The 19777-nt window shown below is 40.4% G+C and overlaps 1 protein-coding gene across 3 annotated transcripts; it reads left to right on the top strand.

Moving 5' to 3' along the window:
* Window positions 1–382: 382 nt before the first annotated feature.
* Window positions 383–19673, top strand: ube2q1 (ubiquitin-conjugating enzyme E2Q family member 1). 3 transcript variants are annotated; one of them, XM_072695889.1, is made up of 13 exons: window positions 383–1008; window positions 4422–4526; window positions 6917–7039; window positions 7139–7195; window positions 7360–7515; window positions 10618–10702; window positions 10791–10842; window positions 10950–11040; window positions 11619–11677; window positions 12016–12064; window positions 12258–12353; window positions 13856–13922; window positions 15436–19673. In XM_072695889.1, exons 1-13 carry the CDS (start codon window positions 850–852, stop codon window positions 15465–15467), a joined length of 1131 nt encoding a protein of 376 aa, XP_072551990.1. In that variant the 5' UTR covers window positions 383–849; the 3' UTR covers window positions 15468–19673. The 3 variants fall into 3 exon arrangements, with proteins under 3 accessions (XP_072551990.1, XP_072551991.1, XP_072551989.1); XM_072695890.1 differs by having other exon boundaries at window positions 386–1008; window positions 7360–7500; window positions 10791–10851; XM_072695888.1 differs by having other exon boundaries at window positions 386–1008; window positions 10791–10851.
* Window positions 19674–19777: the final 104 nt, after the last annotated feature.

The raw sequence follows: 19777 nt of genomic DNA, 5'->3' as shown, positions 1-19777 counted from the left end.
GTGTGAGGTTACTGCAAAGTTATGGAAATAGTTAAGAACAATGTTGGTTTTTTTTTTTTTTTTTTAAATACTGATTGTTCTTAAGAGAGAAGTTTAGAATATTTTTCTTATAATAATAATACTTTTTTTTTGGAAGAATATTTTTTAATAATGACGTTAGAAACAGAAAAACACATCCAAGAATACTTTCTTTCTTAGGACACTTGTGTGTAGTCTGTAGTGGCTATAAACACAGACTTTTTAACTGTTCTTTTGGAGTGTTGCTGTACTGTCTGTGATTAAAATAATAAAGTATGGGCTGAGCTAACTCCCTGCCTCAGCAAGACGGTGTCTGTAAAGCTCTTGCCTCAGTCGTGCGCGTTCACGGTATGCCAGGAGTGTGCGCGTTCCCGACACGCCACGGCCATCTTTAAACGCCAGACGAGGCTTCCGTTTAGCGCCCACAGTTCTGCATTTCTCCTTTCGTTTAACATCGTATTTTACTAACTGAAGCGTTTAAACGGTTGGGGTAGAGTCTAGGATATCTGAAGGAGGTCTTACGAACACGTTTGGTGTGTCGGGGCGCTTCTTTGTTCGCTGACATCAACAAAAAATAGACGGAGAAAAAACACACACACACGCACAACAACAACGAAGCAGCCGAGGCAGCCGAGGCGTTGTTATTAGCCGCTAAAGTTAGCTCATGAGCTAACAGTCGGGAGGAAAAAGGGCTGCGTTTTTATCTACGGACATTTTCAGACGTTGCTGGGCCTTATTGCTTCGTTTTCGGTACACAGATCAGGTCGGGTGTTGTGTTTTTCTCGGCGCCCCCCTCCTCTCCCCTGCGGCTTGGCCGGAGATGAGCGGAAGATGTCGGTTTCGGGACTGAAGGCCGAGCTGAAGTTTCTGGAGTCCATTTTCGACCCGAACCACGAACGGTTCAGGATCATCGACTGGAAGCCTGATGAGCTGAGCTGTCAGTTTAACGTGACCGGGGAAAAGCTGCTGATCATCCACTGTAATATCACGGTAATGAGGGAGGGGAGGGAGGGAGGGAGGGAGGAGGGGGGTCGGCTAACGTCTCGTTAGCCTATAATAAGAGAAGTTGGCCAGTCCATCCTGAACAGAGACAGCTAGCGTTAGCCACTTATAGCTAGCTGGGCTACATGTTGCTAGAACCGAGGCTTATTTAACTCCCACCACTAAGCTGATCATCGTATGATGAGCTTGTGAAGAGTAGAAACACCTGAATAGCTAGCATATATGGTCTATCCAACAAGCCTAAACTTGCTAAAGCGAATAGCTAGCCAGCTAGCTAGCTATATTAACTGAACCCCCCAACCCCCCTGTAGGATCGCTAGCGAGCTAAGCTAAGCTAAGCTAGCTAGTTAGGCTGCTCAACTCCAGCATCGCTGCTAAATAGACTGCTGCACTGATACAGTGGCTAGTGTTGGAGCACAACCTGACTGAAGTGAGCTGGCAGTGCACATCTAGACTACCAGGCCAGGGTCTGGAGACTGCAGATACAGACTGAGCCTCAGGGAAGGATGTGAGCAGGTCAGGTCGCTTGATTAACTTTGATTAGGTTAATGATCTGAGAGTCACGAGTAGCTTGCCTTGTCAAGTTACACTAGCTAGCTATATGTCCAGAGGAATACACACCCCATCTAATCAGCTGCTGGATTCAGACGTTGCTGGGACGGAGTTCAGCTCCATGCTGGAGCCACGTTTGGGATGAGTTGGAGCAGCGTTAGGGATCCACAACCAGATTGTGATCATCTGACCTCACTGATGATCCTGTGGCTGAATGCAATCAGATTTACATTTACATTTACTGCATTTAGCTGACGCTCTTATCCAGAGCGACTTACAAAAGTGCTTTGCTATTTACCCAAGAAAGACCTCAGCTAGTTAGAATAGACTAATAGTTCAAAGATACCTCTAAGCTTTAGACATTACTAAGCACAAGTCAGTAAGGTGACCATAGTACTCTGCTATTCGCCCAAGTACTCGCAGAAGAGGTGGGTCTTCAGTCTGCGTTTGAAGACAGCGAGCGACTCGGCCGTTCGGACACCCAGGGGAAGCTCGTTCCACCACTTTGGTGCCAGGACAGAAAAGAGCCAGGACGCTCGTCTTCCGCGGATTTTGAGGGATGGCGGGTCGAGCCGATATCATTGACGATATGTGTCCAATCAGATCCTTACAATGGCCTAACCAATAAGCCTAAACTTGTCAAAGCCAATAGGAAAACAGAAAAAAAACATGTAGCATTGCCAACTACTCAGCTACTAAACTCGAGAAAATTAGATTAGAGACCAAAACAGTGAAATTGCTGCATAACCTGGCTGATAATGTATGTGTGGATAACCAGTCAAGGGTCTAGAGGCTCTGTCATCACAATTTTGTTGTGGCTGAGTCTCGGGGAAGGATGTGATTAAAGTCAGGTTGTTTGATTAGCTGAGATTAAGTTGAACTGAGATCCACACCCCATTTAATCAACTTCTGAATTCAGCTGCTTCGAGATGCTGATGTTGCCGAGACAGAGTGCAACTTCTGCCAATACCTTTCAATGGAGTGAGTTAGTGGGATTTGTGATCACCTGACCTCACTGATGATCCTGTGGCTGAATGCAGTCAGATGCTCACAGTAGGTCTAACCTACAAGCCAAAACTTGTCAAAGCGAATACATAAAAAAAAGTCACGTTGCAAGTTGAGCTGCTCGACTCAAGCGATGCAAACTAAATGAAGAGCACCTAAACAGTAATATTGGTCCATAGCGTGACTAAAGTGAGCTGACGATGTATATCTAGCTATGTCCAATCGTTATCTCATATCACAATTTGTATAAAATCTAGCGTAAACACAGTTTGAGCTTCAGGGGAGGTTGCAAGTCAGGTCAGGTGTGTTATCTTAGATTGAGTTCATTCTGAGAGGAGTGGTTATTCTGAGTACCTGGATCTGTTCATTGATGATATGTGTCCAAAAGGATCCACACCCCATCTAAATAATCAGTGAGTTTAGCTGTTCAGGAAGTGCAGTGTCATCCAATATCTTTGGGATGAGTTGGATTGGAGTTTGTGATCTGACTTCACTGATGATCTTGTGACTGAATGGAGTCAGATCTTCACAATAGTAATTACAGAGAATGTTGGATGAGGAGGTGTCCACAAACTTCTGGACGTGTAGTATTGTGGCCCAGATGTTTAGATGCTTTCATTGTATGTAAGTTTTTTTTTTTTTTTTTTTTTTTTTTTTTTTTTTTTTTTTTCTCAGAGCCGATATCATGTAGCTTGCTATATTTTAATGATTGCTGTTATTATGGGATGTTTAATGCTTGGAATGAAGAGATCCATACTAATGTTTTGGTGTGTAAACAGCTGTGTGTCTCCTTGCTGTCACTCCCAGGATGAACACAGGAATCAAACCCATGTTCACCAGTAAATGAAATTGGAATTGACTTCGTTTTTAAAAAATTGAGTTTAACTATGCAGGCCATCAATTGATATGTCACTTTTTGGCTCACGTGTGGTTAAATATTAGGGATGCACCAGTATTGAAATTGTGGACCAGTGCCACTATCCAATGTTTTTATGTACAAAATCATAAACATTTATAATAAAAAAAGTAAAAATTGGGACTTTGGTTAAATGGTTTCAAAAAGCATTAAAGTGGTTTTAAATCAGGAATTTTAGCACAGTAGTTTAATGTAAAGTCAAATGTAAAAATCTGTATGATGCCAATCACATTTTAAAGCAGTTGTTTGCCCATGCTGACGTGATTACAGTCATACGTTATTATTATTGCCATATATTTCATCAAAATATCTCCCAGTTTGCAGGTCTGGTTGGGTTAATAATGTGCCATTAGCATGCTTTAGCTAAAATTAGTCAACACGCTGTGAAATGCATTTTAGTGATCTTGTCCATAACTGAGAAAATGCAGCGAGTGTCTTATGAAGACATGTTGAGCTTAGTTGACATAACAATTGTATGTTGTTTTAAGGCCGTTCTTTTTGAAAAGAAAATTGCCTCTGCATTTACCCCATCCATGGCCGTAAACACACACGCACACACACACCTGGAGCGGTGGGCACCATAGCACCCAGGGACCAATAGGGCAGAAGGGAAATGCCAGTCCAGGGTACTGGACCACTGACCTGCCTCTCTGACTGTTAGGCCACAGCTGGAGGTTATTTAAGCTGTTTGTGTGCAGTTTATTGGATGTTTGTTCAGTATTCAGGTCTTTGTTGGAATCCTGACCACAGCAAAGCTCCATATTAAATTATAAATAGTATTAACATAATAAACTGGTGCGACAGCTACTACTCATGCCAGTGAGAGTAATGTCTAATTAGGATGAGGGTAATGTGCACTGTCAGGTTGTGCAGTAATGTCCATCATAATAAATAACCTAAATAACCGGATCTCTTGGTTGTCTCACAGGAGTCTTATCCTTCAACACCCCCAATATGGTTTGTGGACTCCGATGACCCAAGTTTGACCCAAATATTGGAGCGCCTCGAGGATGTAAGAAAAGGCAGCACTCTGGTAAGGATTTTTCTTTCTTTGTGCGGAATTGGGCACATGGGTTGAAACCTATGTTAAGTGCCTTGTTACTGGTATGGTATGGTGTGGCTTGGAGATGGTAAGCAATGAAATGATGAGGTCCTAATTTCTACTGCTGAAGGATTTCTTATATTTGTATATGCAGTCTACAGATGTTTTAGGCACCTAAGCACATTTATTTAAAGTGTTTACATAGGTTAGATTTGTCATGGACGGCCCCAGCCAGCCCAAGTTTACCTGATTTAACATCATTAAGCACTGCTTAACCAAACCAGGTATTGAATGTTAACTATAAATAATTCTAGTCTCTCATGAGAAGAGCTTTGAGGATGATTTTAATGGACACAATGATATATATATATATATATATATATATATATATATATATATATATATTATACATATATATTATACATATATATTTTTACATATATCCTACCAGATTGTGTTTTTTTTTTTATGCCTAAATCATTTGCACAGAACTGTTCATATATGTATCCTAGTATTTCAAATGATTGTGTAGAGCAAAGTGCTATACTAGGTTGGTAAACATATTCCTGCTTGCAGTAATCTTAAGCTTGCCAGTGACTCACATGTCAAAAAAATATGCTGCTGTGTTCTGCCACTTCTGTTTCATTCAGTATGACAAGGGCTCTTGCTGTGACTTATTATAAAGTCTGTAACTGCCAAAACATTCAGTCTGCAGTCAGAAATGCTAAATTGAGCAGGACATTCTAAACTTTTATTAAAACTATATTAAGTTATTGACTCCTTGACATAAGAATTTGGAACAGCCACAGCTGTTTTGTGTAGAAGTGTCTGCATAAGCGGTTTATGAGGGTCAAACTTAGCCCTATAACATAACCACAAACTACTTTCCCCTTCTTCTGGGGCTGCACCCATGGACCCACAATATGAAAGCAAGCTGCAAAAAAAAAAGAAATGGCCTGCTGTGGGAAGTGAACCATGATGTTTCTGTTATTCAGCAGTGAAAACAAGGCTGTAACACGATTATGCACTACTAACAGTCCACTTTTAGTGGAAGTGTTAGAAGTTTCTGTTTTTGGGCTTATTTTAGTATGCTGAATTTGTCCTCATCAAACCACCCCTGACTTTTTAAATCCCCACTGACAGCGTATTCTTTATTCTCACCGAGGAACCATGCAAGTACTGTCCTCTATTTGTTTAAAAAAAAAAAAACGTTATGGCACTCTAGCATAAGACAGATGCGCAGCGCTTCTGGACCAGCGAGGTCTTTTCCATGTTCATGTGTGAGCGGGTGTGCTATATTCATTACATGCTAGTGAAATACGATCTGTTGTTGTTCTGGTGGGGTTGGCCTAAGCTTGGTTTGATGTATGTAAATCGGCCTGTTGTTTATTAGTGATGTGCATCAACTCTTTGACTTATTTTTATTATTCACCTTTTCCATGACAGCAAGGGGGGGGGGGTCCATCTTCAGTATGACAGCAGATCTGTTGAGATCTAGATTACAACCACAGTGGTAATAAACACACAATAAGTAGTCTAATATGCTCAGTTGGAGAGCGTCTCATTATTTTAAAGACGAGAAGGCCTCCTAAACAACACCATTGATCCAACTTCCATCTGAATAAGAGGACATGCGTCTGTGGTTGAAGACACTTAGTTTAAAACATTCATCCGTGATTCTCCTCTTATCGTTTTGTGGAGGGAAAACCAAAACCAGCACCAACACTGTTTATTTTATATATATATATATATATAAAATGTGTGTGTGTGTATATGTGTATATATATGTATGTGTGTGTGTGTTAGCATTTGGATAAAATAACTGATTTGTCCAATAAAAACCATTTTTGCTGATAAATTACACTAAACAACACCTTCCAAGCCATGCTATAGCGCCCCCAATAGACACAAATTCTCTTCTGCTGTGTCTATAACTCTGCCTCAACTGACAGTGATAAAATAGAGAGGATTTGTCACTCTATTACATAGCGGTGGGCGGTGACCTGTTAACGCCCCCATTAGTTGCTGCGGCAACTTAAGAAGCAGAAAAGCCTGTGATTGACTGCTTTCTACTCCGTACAAGCCTGACTAAGCCCCACCTCTGCACATTTGGTATCGCACCCCAACATGCAGATTTCCAATGTGCTGTGAGGACTGACGACAAGCTGATATTGAGGGTGCATCTCCTCTAAAGAGTTCTGGGTAGTGCATGTAAATAACATTTTTATCGTATATTATATTCATGTTTTAGTTATGACTGGGTTTCTGCTGGTTGAGTATAAGAAATGTGGCAATCGGTCGGTCTCTTGTAGTAACTGATTGAAAGGCTGTTTACTGACCATTACTGTGTAATCGTTAATCGTTGTGTTTTTGTTCATCAGCTCCTGCAGCAGCTGAAGAGACTGATCTGTGATCTGTGTAGGCTGTATAATCTACCCCAGCATCCTGATGTGGAGATGCTGGATCAGCCTCTCCCTGCAGGCCCGGTCAACCAGGAGAGAAAGGTACCATGCGTGTTATTGGCTGTTAAAGCCAGACACTGTTTTTTCAGAGATCAAACTTTAGTGCTTGTTTATGTCCTTATTTGTATTATTTCTTTTAAGCATGGTACCACAGATGAGGTGACTTCAGAAGAGGAAGAGGAAGAAGAGATGGGAGAGGTGCATTCTTTACTGTGTCTGTTTTTCTTCATCGTTGCTTTTTGTTTACCTCATTATCAAAATGTGATTTTTTTTTCCCACCCACACTGTCATTCACTAACTGCCTTTGACTTTGGTTGAACCCTAATCAGTTTTTGCCTGTGTCTTGGTGTGGTGATCCTCAGGACATAGAGGACCTGGACCATTATGAGATGAAAGAGGAGGAGCCAGTGGATGGGAAGAAGTCAGAGGATGATGGCATAGAGAAGGAAAACCTGGCTATCCTCGAGAAGATCCGCAAGAACCAGAGGCAGGACCACTTGAACGTAAGTGCTCATTCGGTAAGGTGACTTTTCTTATGCTTTGAGGGTTCAGAGGGGATTATACAGCGGCATGCAAAAGTTTGGGCACCCCTGGACAAAATTTCTCTTACTGAGAATAGCTATGCAAATAAAAGATGACCTCATTTCCAAAATGCATAAATGTTGATTAGTCTTAATGATTAATTTCCCTTCAAAATGTAATTGATTTAATTTTATTCTTTATGACACTAAAAACACTAAAGACATTTCGGTGTCAATGTCATCAGTTAAGACGACTAATCGCGACAGCCCTAGTCAGTACTTAGTAACGCTCCCCTTGGCAAGTATCACAGCTTATAAACATCCATTCATTCTTCCTAGCAAAAGGCTTCTGCTTCCGGGAGCTAAGCTCTCCTCTGATAGCTTTCTCCTGCTTTGCCTGAGCATCAATTATTGTAATTGTCTAAGGAACCCACAGATGCTGATTGTGGGGACAAGGTCTGAAGAGTTAGGGTAGTCCTAAAGCTTTGGAATTTGCATCATCTGGTATTTCCTTACAGTGATTGTAAAATGGAATTGGCCCTAACAGCCTAATTAGGTTCTGAGAAAATTGGGAAAAGTTATGAGAGCTCAAATGAGAGCTTATGAGTGCCCAAACGTTTGCATGGTGCTCCTAATAAAACACTAATCTTGCTTAAAATGTTGAAAATAATGTTTCCTCTTTAACATCATACCTTTTGGAAACCTGTTCTCCTTGTACTCACTTCACAGTAACAGGGATGCCCAAAGTTTAGTTTGTTAGTTTAGTTATTATAGGACATCTTTGAACAGCTATATTACTGTAGCTGTATCTGAACATCAGTGTAGATAGTTAAGTTTCAGTTATTAATTACAGGCAAAAAATAATGATTTTGTGGTTTTACAAAATGGCTCTGAACGTTCTCTGCAGTTACTGTTTTTTTGCATTTGAACAGTAATGGATTGTTTCCTTATTTAACAATGCTGTCTTTCGCAGGCTGTGCTAAAAATGTGTAGTAAAAGTGGAACATAAGCTCCTCTGTCAAGCCTTTGAGGATGCAAACTGGAGCAACCCGTCTGCATTATGACCTGTGTGTTCTCTTGCTCTCAGAATTGATTATGATGATTAGCATACTTGTGCTATTTGCAATTTTACATTAAGTCATGCAGACATATCATGAAGTTAGACTTGTCCAGACTTGTGGGTACTATACTGGCTGGTCAGTTTGTTAATGTGGTTGTAAGTAGCCATGTAAACTTTGTCCTAACAGCAAGGGATCATTTAAATGTAGTATTTCGTCATGCTGCAAAGATTTGAGGATGTATATTCAAAGTCTGTTACGAAAACGTTAAAGACTTATCAGCTAATATCTTGAGGCTTCAGCTACACATTGGGTTATAGCTATACTACCGGTCAAACTACTGGTCAAAAGTGGTTTTAGAACACCACACAATTTTTTCAGGCGTCCGCTGGCAGAGTTTCATGGCCCAGGCAAGCCTGCTTGACATCTTAGCAATGACTTGCTGCCACTCTACCTGTAAAAGCTGCAGTTGAACTTGCAGTTCTCTTTAAAGTTGAATCTGAGACTTGGTCCAGTGTTAAACTAGACTACAGGGTGATGTCTTGTGAGCTGCCTATTACGCAAGCTGTTGATTCCAAGTAGCTTGTCTTCTGATTTGTTTCTCAGACCTATTCCTGTATCAAGCGTTTTCTGTTTTCTCCAGATTTCCTAAGTCCCAAGAGTTTTAGCTCATTTCCCCTCCATAAATTTTACAACTTCATATATACTCTGTTTTGTGGCGATAAACATACATTATGCAGTTATCAGAATAGTTAGCAACACACTTTTCAGATTGAAATGTGTTGTTGGTTGTCTATCTTCCTTATTCTCCATGAAACAACCGGGGTGGCCATACTTTGTGTAAGAACTAGATATAGGACCACCACAGTGGTGATAAACATACTAAATGAGATTTGCTAAACTACACTCCTATGAACACAGCCTAGAGAGATCGTGTGTATATATATATATATATATATATATATATATATATATATATATATATATATATATATATATTAATATATATATTATATTATATTACTGTCCAACGGCTTCTAAAGAAGAAGACCTGCATCTAAATGTCAATATCCACCCAAACGTCCATTGATGTGCTCTTACCGTTTTGTGGAGGGGAAACAAACACCAGAACATCCTCACCAAGAGGAATGGCAAGGCAATTCTGGTGAAGCAGATGTGTTGGGTGCTAGAAAGGTTCTTGGCTAAATTAGCATTTAGGCTACCTGATAAGTGCCACAAATACCCAATTCATCCACTGTAACAAAGCCTCATAACAGAGTTTCTCCTCCTCCTAAGAGCAGACGTATGGATGTTTGAGTCTATGTGTCTGCTCCCAACACACCTGATTGAAGTCAGCTCATTAACAAGCCCTGTTAGAGTTGCAGGGGTGTGTTAAAGCAGGGAATTCACTACAGTGTCGAGTGTGCCTCCAGGGCCAGGCTTGAAAACACTGTTCTAAATAGTTCTAAATAACGTTACATAGCCTGTTTGAATGTTGGGTTAGCTCAGCTAGCCACTTTATGGTCCATTATGATCAGTGTCCACCCCAGTAGCCTTCTTCTGACTGCGTTGATGTTTAATACGATACGACTGTAAACCATTGGAAACTAAATGACTGGAAATTCCAGCACAAAAGGCAGGTGAAACAAATTCCTGAAAGTGGACATGACTGAGTAAGGTGGATAGCACATAAAAACTAATGCTAAGTTTCCCTCAAATTGGTCACATTTAAATAATACGTTTATTAGTATATAAAAATATAGAAATATTAGTTCCTCCCCACCTGTTCTTGACTACAAAACGTTCAGCCTAAGACTTGCATAAAAAATAAACATGGCATCCGTCAAAAAAAACAAGTGCATTGCATTGCTCTCTGGCACTCGTGGCTGATGTAAGCAGATGTATTGATTACAATAGGAGTGTTCTGTGTTGGTTTTTGTTGTCCATCTGTGTTGCTTTCTGTATTTTGGTGTTTGTCATTTCTTTGCCACAAGGTTAAGTGTAGTCTGATTCTGTATTGTTTGTGTGTGTTTTGTTGCAGGGAGCAGTGTCCGGGTCGGTCCAAGCATCAGATCGTCTAATGAAGGAACTCCGTGAGATTTACCGATCTCAGAGTTACAAATCAGGTAGATTGAAAATGTTCATATCTGGCTGTCTAAGTGTACGGGTATGGCAAGAATTCACACCTCAAGTTTTGCTTTACTCGCTTTGCAGGTATCTATTCAGTGGAACTTGTTAACGACAGCTTGTACGAGTGGCATGTCAAGTTAAGAACGTAAGGATCCTTCCTTTTGATATGATTCATGATCCAAACATGATGTAGTGAGGAACTTCAGCTTAATCACAGCTTCCATTCTGCTTCTGTGTGAGCAGGGTTGATCCAGATAGTCCTCTGCACAGTGACCTCCAAGTGCTGAAAGAGAAGGAAGGCATGGACTACATTCTTCTCAATTTCTCCTACAAAGTGAGTCTTCAGGTCTATGGATGTGTCGACATTTATCAGCACAGTTTGTTGAGCTGAACAAGCTCACTAGTGTTGTCTTGTAGACTATTCCTAATAGACAGTAGTAAGAAGTTCCTATCCAGTTTTTCCCACTGGTAGAACAGCACTACTTTTTTTTTTTTTTTTTACAGTAGTGGAAATGTGGCGGAAGTGCAAATGTAAATTAGTATATGTTGTCAATGAATAAGAACGATGAAACTGTGTGGACAGATAATAGACAAACATAAGAGAAGAGTCCCTGGAACACAGTCAAAGCTACGTTTTTACATTACGTTTTTCTGTTTCACTGTAAAATAGTTCCACAGAAAGCCCCTAACTGCTACAGGCTGGGAGTAATGTCTGTTACGAAAGGATCCGAACCAAATTGGGCTTCAAATAGCATTAAAATATGCCTGGATCACCCCCGATCCACTGCATAGGCTCAGGACATCTGTAGACAGTGATTCTACAATCTGTTGGTCCTCTGTATTTCTCTGCTTTAATCTTTCATGATTGGTGTTGGTGTATTCTATATGATGAACAATGTTTATGATCTGCAGGACAACTTTCCCTTTGATCCACCATTTGTACGAGTAGTTTCGCCTGTCCTGTCTGGAGGGTGAGTATACTATAAACATGTCTGACTTCCTTTATTGTCTTTCACTTTTGTGCTGGCACGGGTGGTTCTTTTCAGTGTACTGTTAAGGAAAGGTGTGGTTTTCCTGCCTTATGAAACCTCAGGCAGCCTAAACTAAAACCATATTGTGTGGTAAATCCCTACTAAGTGATCACTTGGCTTGTTTATGCCGTCTCTGTGTACGTTACAAAACATTTGTTTTGGAAAAGATGCCAAAATCTTGTAGGTTCATGATGTAGTTATCTTTTAGAAGTTGTGTAAATAAATGGTTGTTGGGCTTTTTCTTTTCTTTTCTTTTTTTTTTTTTTTTTTTGCTTTAGTTACGTCCTTGGAGGAGGGGCCCTGTGCATGGAGCTACTCACCAAGCAGGTGAGAAGTCCTGATTTTCCTTTGACTCACCTTTTAACTGACTGGAATTCCTGTAAGGTTTCATTCCTCAAGAGCCAGTTAGTGCACCTGATCAATATGAGCCGTTTATCAACCAATGTCATTCAAACATTTAGTCAAAATACAACTGGACATGTCCAGTGCTGTGTACTGATTGTGTGTTAACTGTTCCCAGGGCTGGAGCAGTGCCTATTCCATTGAGTCTGTCATCATGCAGATTAACGCCACTTTAGTCAAAGGAAAAGCCAGAGTGCAGTTTGGAGCCAATAAGGTAAATTACATGCTTATTTGTTAGCAACAATAGGCTGTATCTCCTGAACACAAATAGTCACGGAGTGTAGCGGAGGTTCCTTATTTTGGGTCAGCTTCTAATGCAACTTGGCTTTGTAAGCCAAGCATCAGGTGCAGAAATGCTGATTCCTTGGCTCAGATGTTTGGAGCTGTTTGGAACAGAACAAAGTGTTGACTGGACTGGTGTCCTTAAGGAAGGGATTTGAAAAAATACTTCTACAGAAAGTTTCGGTCAGGTTTCTATTAGGCTTCTTTGGGTCCACTGGAAAGTCCAGATCATTGCAGTGATTGTTATTTCCTGATGGCCGAAATGACATCACTTGATTTGGAGTGGTCCTTTTTAGATAGGACCACTCCAACACTGTTCAGACTCTCAGTAATGTCAGCAGCAAACCAGTGATGTAGCAGTTTAAGACCATTCAGTAGATTATCAAGAGATTTTTACTGAGGATTTCTACTGATTCAGTTGTTCTTTACTTTATTTGGGAAGTCCAAGTTCAGATCTGTAGATGTTCACCTAAGAGATCACCGATCATCTAACCGATCAAATACAGGCCGCCTCAACATCCTCAAACATTTATAGACCTGCTGCTGACCCCAGTCTGAAACTGGGGCTAAACTGGATTAGGCTGAGATTAGTAATCAGGATGATGGTTATGATTAGCTTTTGGGTTAAGGTTAAAGGTTAGGGTTTGGATCCAGGCTGACTATTAGGTTTTAGGTGGAGGTTAAGGTTAAGATTCGGGTCAGGATGAGGGTTAGGATTAGGTTTTGGGTTGTGGTGAAGGTTAGGATTAGCGATAGGGTTAAGGTTATGTTTCTTCCATTAATCAAAACCTTACCCCTCTTCACCCAAATCAAATATGTTACATCAAGTAGAATTACTGTTGATGTAAGTAATGCATCAACAGAACGTCACAATACTTGCCTCCATGTATTCAGATCCCTCCATGCTTCACTGCGTTAAGTTAGTTAATGTATTACTGATACCCTGTTAGGAGTTTATAAACATTTACAAATGACCACTTTGAATAAATAAACCAAATTGTATGCAAGATATTTCTCAGTTGCTCCAGCAGAAGCACCATTGTAACCGTTGTCATTCCGAAATTAACCAATGGAACTTCAGGGGTTGACCATTACAGCAAAATACATTTCTTAGCCATAGACGCTAAAATAAAATAAAATAAATGATTTGTCTTATAGTTGATTCCAGATTCTCAAGTTCAGTGCGTCCTCTTTCAAAAAGATTGTATCTTGTCACATAACCAAAAGCAATGTAGAGATGTATCTTTTTCTGCTTACCTTTGAAACAGAAAAAACATCTTGTGGTTTTGTTTATTCTCCAGAAATCCCTTTAACATATTGCTTAGTGTAATGTTACTGTAATGTTCTGCTAAATGTTTTGGATGATTTGCTTTTTGCTCATTTGATGATCTTTGTTTTATACGTGTTGTTGTCTGACTCCTTTTTCACTCCTAGAACCAGTACAATCTTGCCAGAGCACAGCAGTCATATAAATCACTGGTGCAAATCCATGAAAAGAATGGTAAATATCCCTTTCTCTCTTCTTTGCTATGTTTTAAGTTGCCAAAAATAGTTTCAGGTTAAGTCTAGACCTGGGGAGGATGTGTGCTCAATCTAAATATCAGGTCTGCTGCACACTCACAGACGTAACATGCATTACTGGGAAAGTCCTGTAGCTTTTAGAAAGAGCTGTAGGGCTGTCTAATTCTGCCACTCATTGAGCCCCTAAGGAGCATAACGCAGACTTTCTAGGCTTTGCGAACCTCCAGAATGGCTTCAGCAGGGTTGTGGAATTACACAGACACAGATTTTTACATTTATAGCAGTTGGCCAACGCTCTTATCTAGAGTGACTTTTGTTTGAGTCATGTTACACAGGTAGAAGAATGTAGTGTTGGGGAACTATGGGGAATTTTGCTACACCAATGGATTTTCATTGTTGAAGTTAACCAAGGAAATGGAAAAAGTCCCCTCCCATTGGCCGTTTGGATGCGCTTGCAGACATGATGGCTTTTTTCAGCACTTTACTAAACACCTTTAAAAAAAATCCTGTCTGTGACCCCCTAAATTTAGGGGTAATTTGTGTGTAATTTGGTGGGGTAGAGTGTGGGAAACTTAACACACAACCCTTGGTCCCGATACTTGAGGCTTTAGTCGGTACTATCCGTCGACCAGTATCTTCATTCACACTTACTATGTTTGGTGGATGTGGTCATTCAATTACATGTGAATCATATAACACCAGTATTGTAGTGTTCGGAGGCTTGCCCAAGGACTCCTATTGGTGTAGTGTGCTGTGCTTGTCTGGCTAAGGGCTCGAACCCTTGTCTGCCACAGAAGGAGAGGTATTACTAGGGCTGTACTCGACTCTGAATGTTGTCAGTCGAGTAGGGATTAGTGGAATACTGAGACAGACCACAGCATATATTCCTGTTTGAAATAAAAACTAAAATAGGCTACAAGAGCTTATTTTAGTTTAAACATTAAACTCACTTCTGTAACAGGAACTAAATTAACAAAAGAAATTCATCAAGGATTGAATTATTTTAAAATGATTAGTTAAACAGCAGGTCTGAATTTTTTGTAACATTGCCTGCTTTGAAACAATAATTTCTACAGACTTGTTAGGTCATTTTCATTAAATATAAACAAATCTTAAATTTGAACGTATAAATAATCAAACTAAACACTTGAGATTTAGATTCTGAAATATTTCAGACGAAAAAACTAATTTCTTCAGTCTCTTTTTCTTGCACAACAAACAGCCACTGGAAGATTGGACCGAAAGATTGACCTGACCTATATAAATCACAAGGCAGATGCATGGCCCTAAAGTCTTATAACGGGCTCAGCAGAGATAAACAGAACCTCTGTTTTGCGTTTTTCTTGAACCACTGTGCCTTGTGTCTCATTAGTTTGATTGAGTGCAGTTGGGAATTATCTGCTCTGCATATCGTCATGGCCTCCTGCATTTCGAGTGGTGCTGACTTGTCTTTTAAGTATGTGTCTGTGTGTCTGTCTTTTTGTTCTCTGCAGGCTGGTACACACCACCCAAAGAAGATGGATAAAGAAGAGCTTTCTCCATTCAAACTAGGACTTAATGTCTTGGAGTCAACACCTTTTATTTTTAGATTTTTTTTTCTCCCCCCACATCATTATCTTGCTAATTGGAAAATCCATGTCTGGATTATAAGACTTCTAAACTCAGTGCACCTGGAGAGGTAACGGGTAAAACATATTCCTTTACTTGCCACCTTGTCAATACAGCGCATCTCTCCGCTCGTGTACTCTCTCTCCGGCTAGCTCTCCTTTCATCCCCTCCTCCTGCTGTTTCTCTTTGGCTGTTTTTTTATCATTTTTTTTGGGGGGGGGGTTGACGGAAAGAAAGGACAGAATTTACGACAAATGCCTGCGACGTGACTTCTCACACTTTACGGATGGATGGATGTCCTTTCGTCATCTTGAACCGAGTGATCTTATATAAATGCCAAGATTTCTGCGGAGTTACAGGCTTTTGGATGCTGACCTCAGCGCTTGCCCAAACCTAGCTTGTTTCTATAAGGGTCCAAACATTTAACCACAAGAAGGAAGAAAGAGGGGAGAGTAAAAGGGAGAAGACTACATTTGGTGGGGAGGGTCTGGGGGATTCATCAGTCGTTGTTGTCGTCGTCATCATCGTTTGTGAAGAAGGACACTTCAGTGTCTTCACATTGGCAAATGTTATTTGCCATCACCACTCCATATTCCTGTTGGTTTTTGTTTGTTTTTTTTGTTTGTTTTTTTGTGCTTTTCTGGTCGCACACTGAAAAACTGTGGCCAGGCTCAGTGGACTTGATCGCTAAAGTCATCAAAACAAACTCTGCCTGTAAGTAGGACTTGTAAAGATGGGTTGCAGAGATTGAACTTTTGCATTGTGTCCGGCGAACTTCACAGAGAGAGGACTGCATCGCTTATAACATGCCTGCATAGCGCAGAACGTCCTTACTTTTGAAGATGTATCTTACAAATAGAATAAGGCAAATTTGCTTAATTGATATCCTCTTGGTGACAAAAATGGAGTATCTTAAACATGTTTTTATGTATGCATTATGACTACTGCTTTTTTTTCTTTTTTTTTTGTTTATTCTGTTCATCAATGAGAGTAGAGGCTGCGTGTGGCTATGCTCTCGTAAACCGCAATGGTGACCATTCCTCTCTTAACCAGTGTGATTTCTGCTGTGATTACTACAAGACAGTCATGGTATGCCATTGAAACAGGCCATTGAAACCATTAATCGTAAACTTGGTATACCTTTTTCCCCCCTGCCAACTCTCATATGGCACATATGGAGGTTATATTATTGAGTCAGTGACTATGAGCTCGTGGTAACATTGCAGTTCCCTTATTGAGGCCACAAAACCGTTTTTGTAAGGCTCGTTTAGGATGCAGATATCTTCTACAAACTTACATGACCCCAGTTACATTCCTATGGGGCAAGCTGTAAAGTTAACCATTATTGCCTTAAGAAAAGAACCCCACTTTTAACATAGCTTTCCACAGAGCCTGTGGTCAGACCCATCCCGCGCTATCTTCTCACACACACACAAACTCGCTGTTGCCACAACCCACCACTGTATAGGTGTAGATGTTTTAAGATGTTTAGTTGATTAGCTCCCTGTGTCTCCATGAGTTCTTTAAAAATGTCTTGGAGATGAGGATGAAGTCTGACCCTAATAGGTGTGTTACCTGAATAAGACTATTTTTCATGTCAAACTTCAGTGCAGTTTTACATAAAGGTCTTACATGTAATTGTCTTTTCAGGGAAACCTTTTTTTGATCCACCTGGATACTTTGCTCCCTGTTTCATGAAAACGCAGTCATATTTATCTGCACTGCATCAGTTGATCTTTGTCTGTTACTGTTGATTGGTGCGTTCCATGGTTTATCACAAGGGTGGTGTCATGTTTCTCATCTTTGTTGAAGCGACCGAAGCCAGGAGTCTGTGTGTGTTGGGTGGTGAATATATTTGATAATGTTTTTAGTCAGAATGGCAAACAAGTTGGGTTTCTTTCATTATCCCAACCCTAAGAAGTCTTTAGCCCAGGCTGCCAAAGACTGGCCCTGGTGATCTGACCTTGTGGAGGTGGTAATTTCTACCTGAATTCTACACATCATGGCCACTGTTTACAAAGATTTTCACATTAGGAGTGCTGATCTGGGGTCAGTTCCTCTGTTATTGATTAGAAAACATCCTAGATCAAGCTCTCGTACTTTGAGAACTTTGCAAGTACAAGCCCTCATCGAAACCCCCTAGGGTAGTAGATAACCAGTACCAAGCCTTGGGTCCCCCTGCTTTGGCCGGTGTTAAGTCCTTCAGGTTTTTGTAATACACTATATGTCCTAATGTCTGTGGACACCCCTTCTTATGAATGCATTAAGCTACTTTAAGTTGCACCTATTGTTGACACAGATGTGCAAATGCTAAAACGGCTTGTCTAGTCCGTAGTGGTGTTGTGGATTGCTCCCACAGTTTGAGACGCATGTGAACCGCAGATTAATCACCAGTGTTTAGCCAGAACAGTGCGGCATACGGTTTTACTACCAATGTTCCTTTTTACAAACATTATTCCCAAAATCTCGACACTGCTGTGTCATGTGAAGGCAGTGATTCTTATGGTCTAAAAACACTGAGCCACCAGGGCCAGAAGGTAACACGCAGAGTACGGCCACACAGCTGCAGCACCAACACTCTGGTGTGCGAGTGGAGAGCTCAGATGGACATGGGCCATACTTTTAATAAGTAAAATCTAAAAGGCTCTAATTTGCCTCTCTTTTATGTTTTTACCTTTTTTTTTTTTTTTTTTTTTTTTTTTTAGTTCCGTTACTCAAAATCCGAACCATGATTTTTGTGATCCATTACACCACTATTGCTCCCGGTAGAGAATTGTTAATAGACTAGGACTCGCCAAAGCAAATAAACATGAACGTAACTAGGTCCTATCTGGAATGGTGCTCCATCCAGTACTTTTGGATGAGGTGGGGTGGTGATCATCCAACATCCTGACCCCACTGATGCTCTAGTTGCTGAATGCATTTTTATCCTTGCAGCAATGTGCTTGTAGAATCTAGTAGAAAGTCTTTTCTTGACAGTAGAGACAATTACTCCAAAAAACTCTTGGGCAACTTTTTTTTTTATTATTATTTTTTATTATTTAAATATATAAATACTCTTGATCTCAAAAGAAGCAATGGATGAGGAGGTGGACCAATAATTTTGACCATATAGTGTATCTGGGATAAGAAACCTGTTAAATATACAAAATCTGCATCTTTTCCCAATTTAATGACATTTCTTAAATCTTATTATATCAGAATTGTCCAACATGCCTCATTGGCTGTTAATGTCACAGTGGGCTTATCTCAGAGCATGCAGAAGAAAGAGGACGAAGCATCCACCTCACACCGGTCCATTAACCCTGTCCTCCATGCCCACGCTTCCAGCATCAGTTCCACGGTTCGTTCTATGTTGGATTCTACCCGGCACTGGAAATGGCCGATTGCAGGGCTGCGTTCACTTGGCCGTTGTTTTGTGATTTGTGCGTCTTTTTTTTTTTCGTTGAACGATGAGTTGTTTGTAAGTGCTAATGCCTTTCCACTGTCTCCCTGGCGTGTGTGCTCCTCTTAGATGGGTGTGACAGCGAGATCGAGAGCACAGATGACTTGTTTGACTTTTGTAAAAAATGAAAAACCTCGATGTAACTCAAACTGCTGGATCTTGGATGGAACTGCTTTGCCCTCCTGCGTCTTGTGAAGGAGGAAAATATTCATTGTAAGACGTACATATTTATTTCAAACTGTTTCATTGAATGTTTTGGATTTTTTTTCTACCCAGCACCACATTTTTCAGGTGGTTAGTACACTCCAACATAAAAAATGATATATATAAAAAGATAAAGAAGAATCATACTGTAGCGTAAACATCTGTCGCATTCAGAGCGACACCATGAACAGTTTGCTGTTTTCCATTTCGGCTGAACGCAGCTCTGGTTTGTCCTGTTGGTCTCAGACAGATGGATTGCTTATCTTAAGTGTCAGTTTTGTAGTAACTTGAAACTTCTCTTGATCACCCTGAGCAGTTACGGTGGGTTTGTCAGGTGGTTGGGGGGTATGCACTGTTAGCATGCGTTGGTTTTATTTTTGCTTTTTTCCCCCCCATTGTAAGTGTAATTTTGACCATGTACAGTACAATTTGTAAACTTGCATCAAGTTTATAAATAAAGAATTTTAAGAAGTTTTTTTTGGTTGTTTTCTACAAACTGACTGTTTTTTTGTTGTTTAGGCCTAAGGCATTCATACCCTGGATCTAAGGCCGCATCATACACCATCCAAAAGCATGTC

Source organism: Salminus brasiliensis, chromosome 13 (assembly GCF_030463535.1).
Source record: "Salminus brasiliensis chromosome 13, fSalBra1.hap2, whole genome shotgun sequence".
NCBI lineage: Eukaryota > Metazoa > Chordata > Actinopteri > Characiformes > Bryconidae > Salminus > Salminus brasiliensis.
The sequence above is the reverse complement of the archived record's forward strand: the minus strand, read 5'-3'. Positions and strand labels throughout refer to the sequence as shown.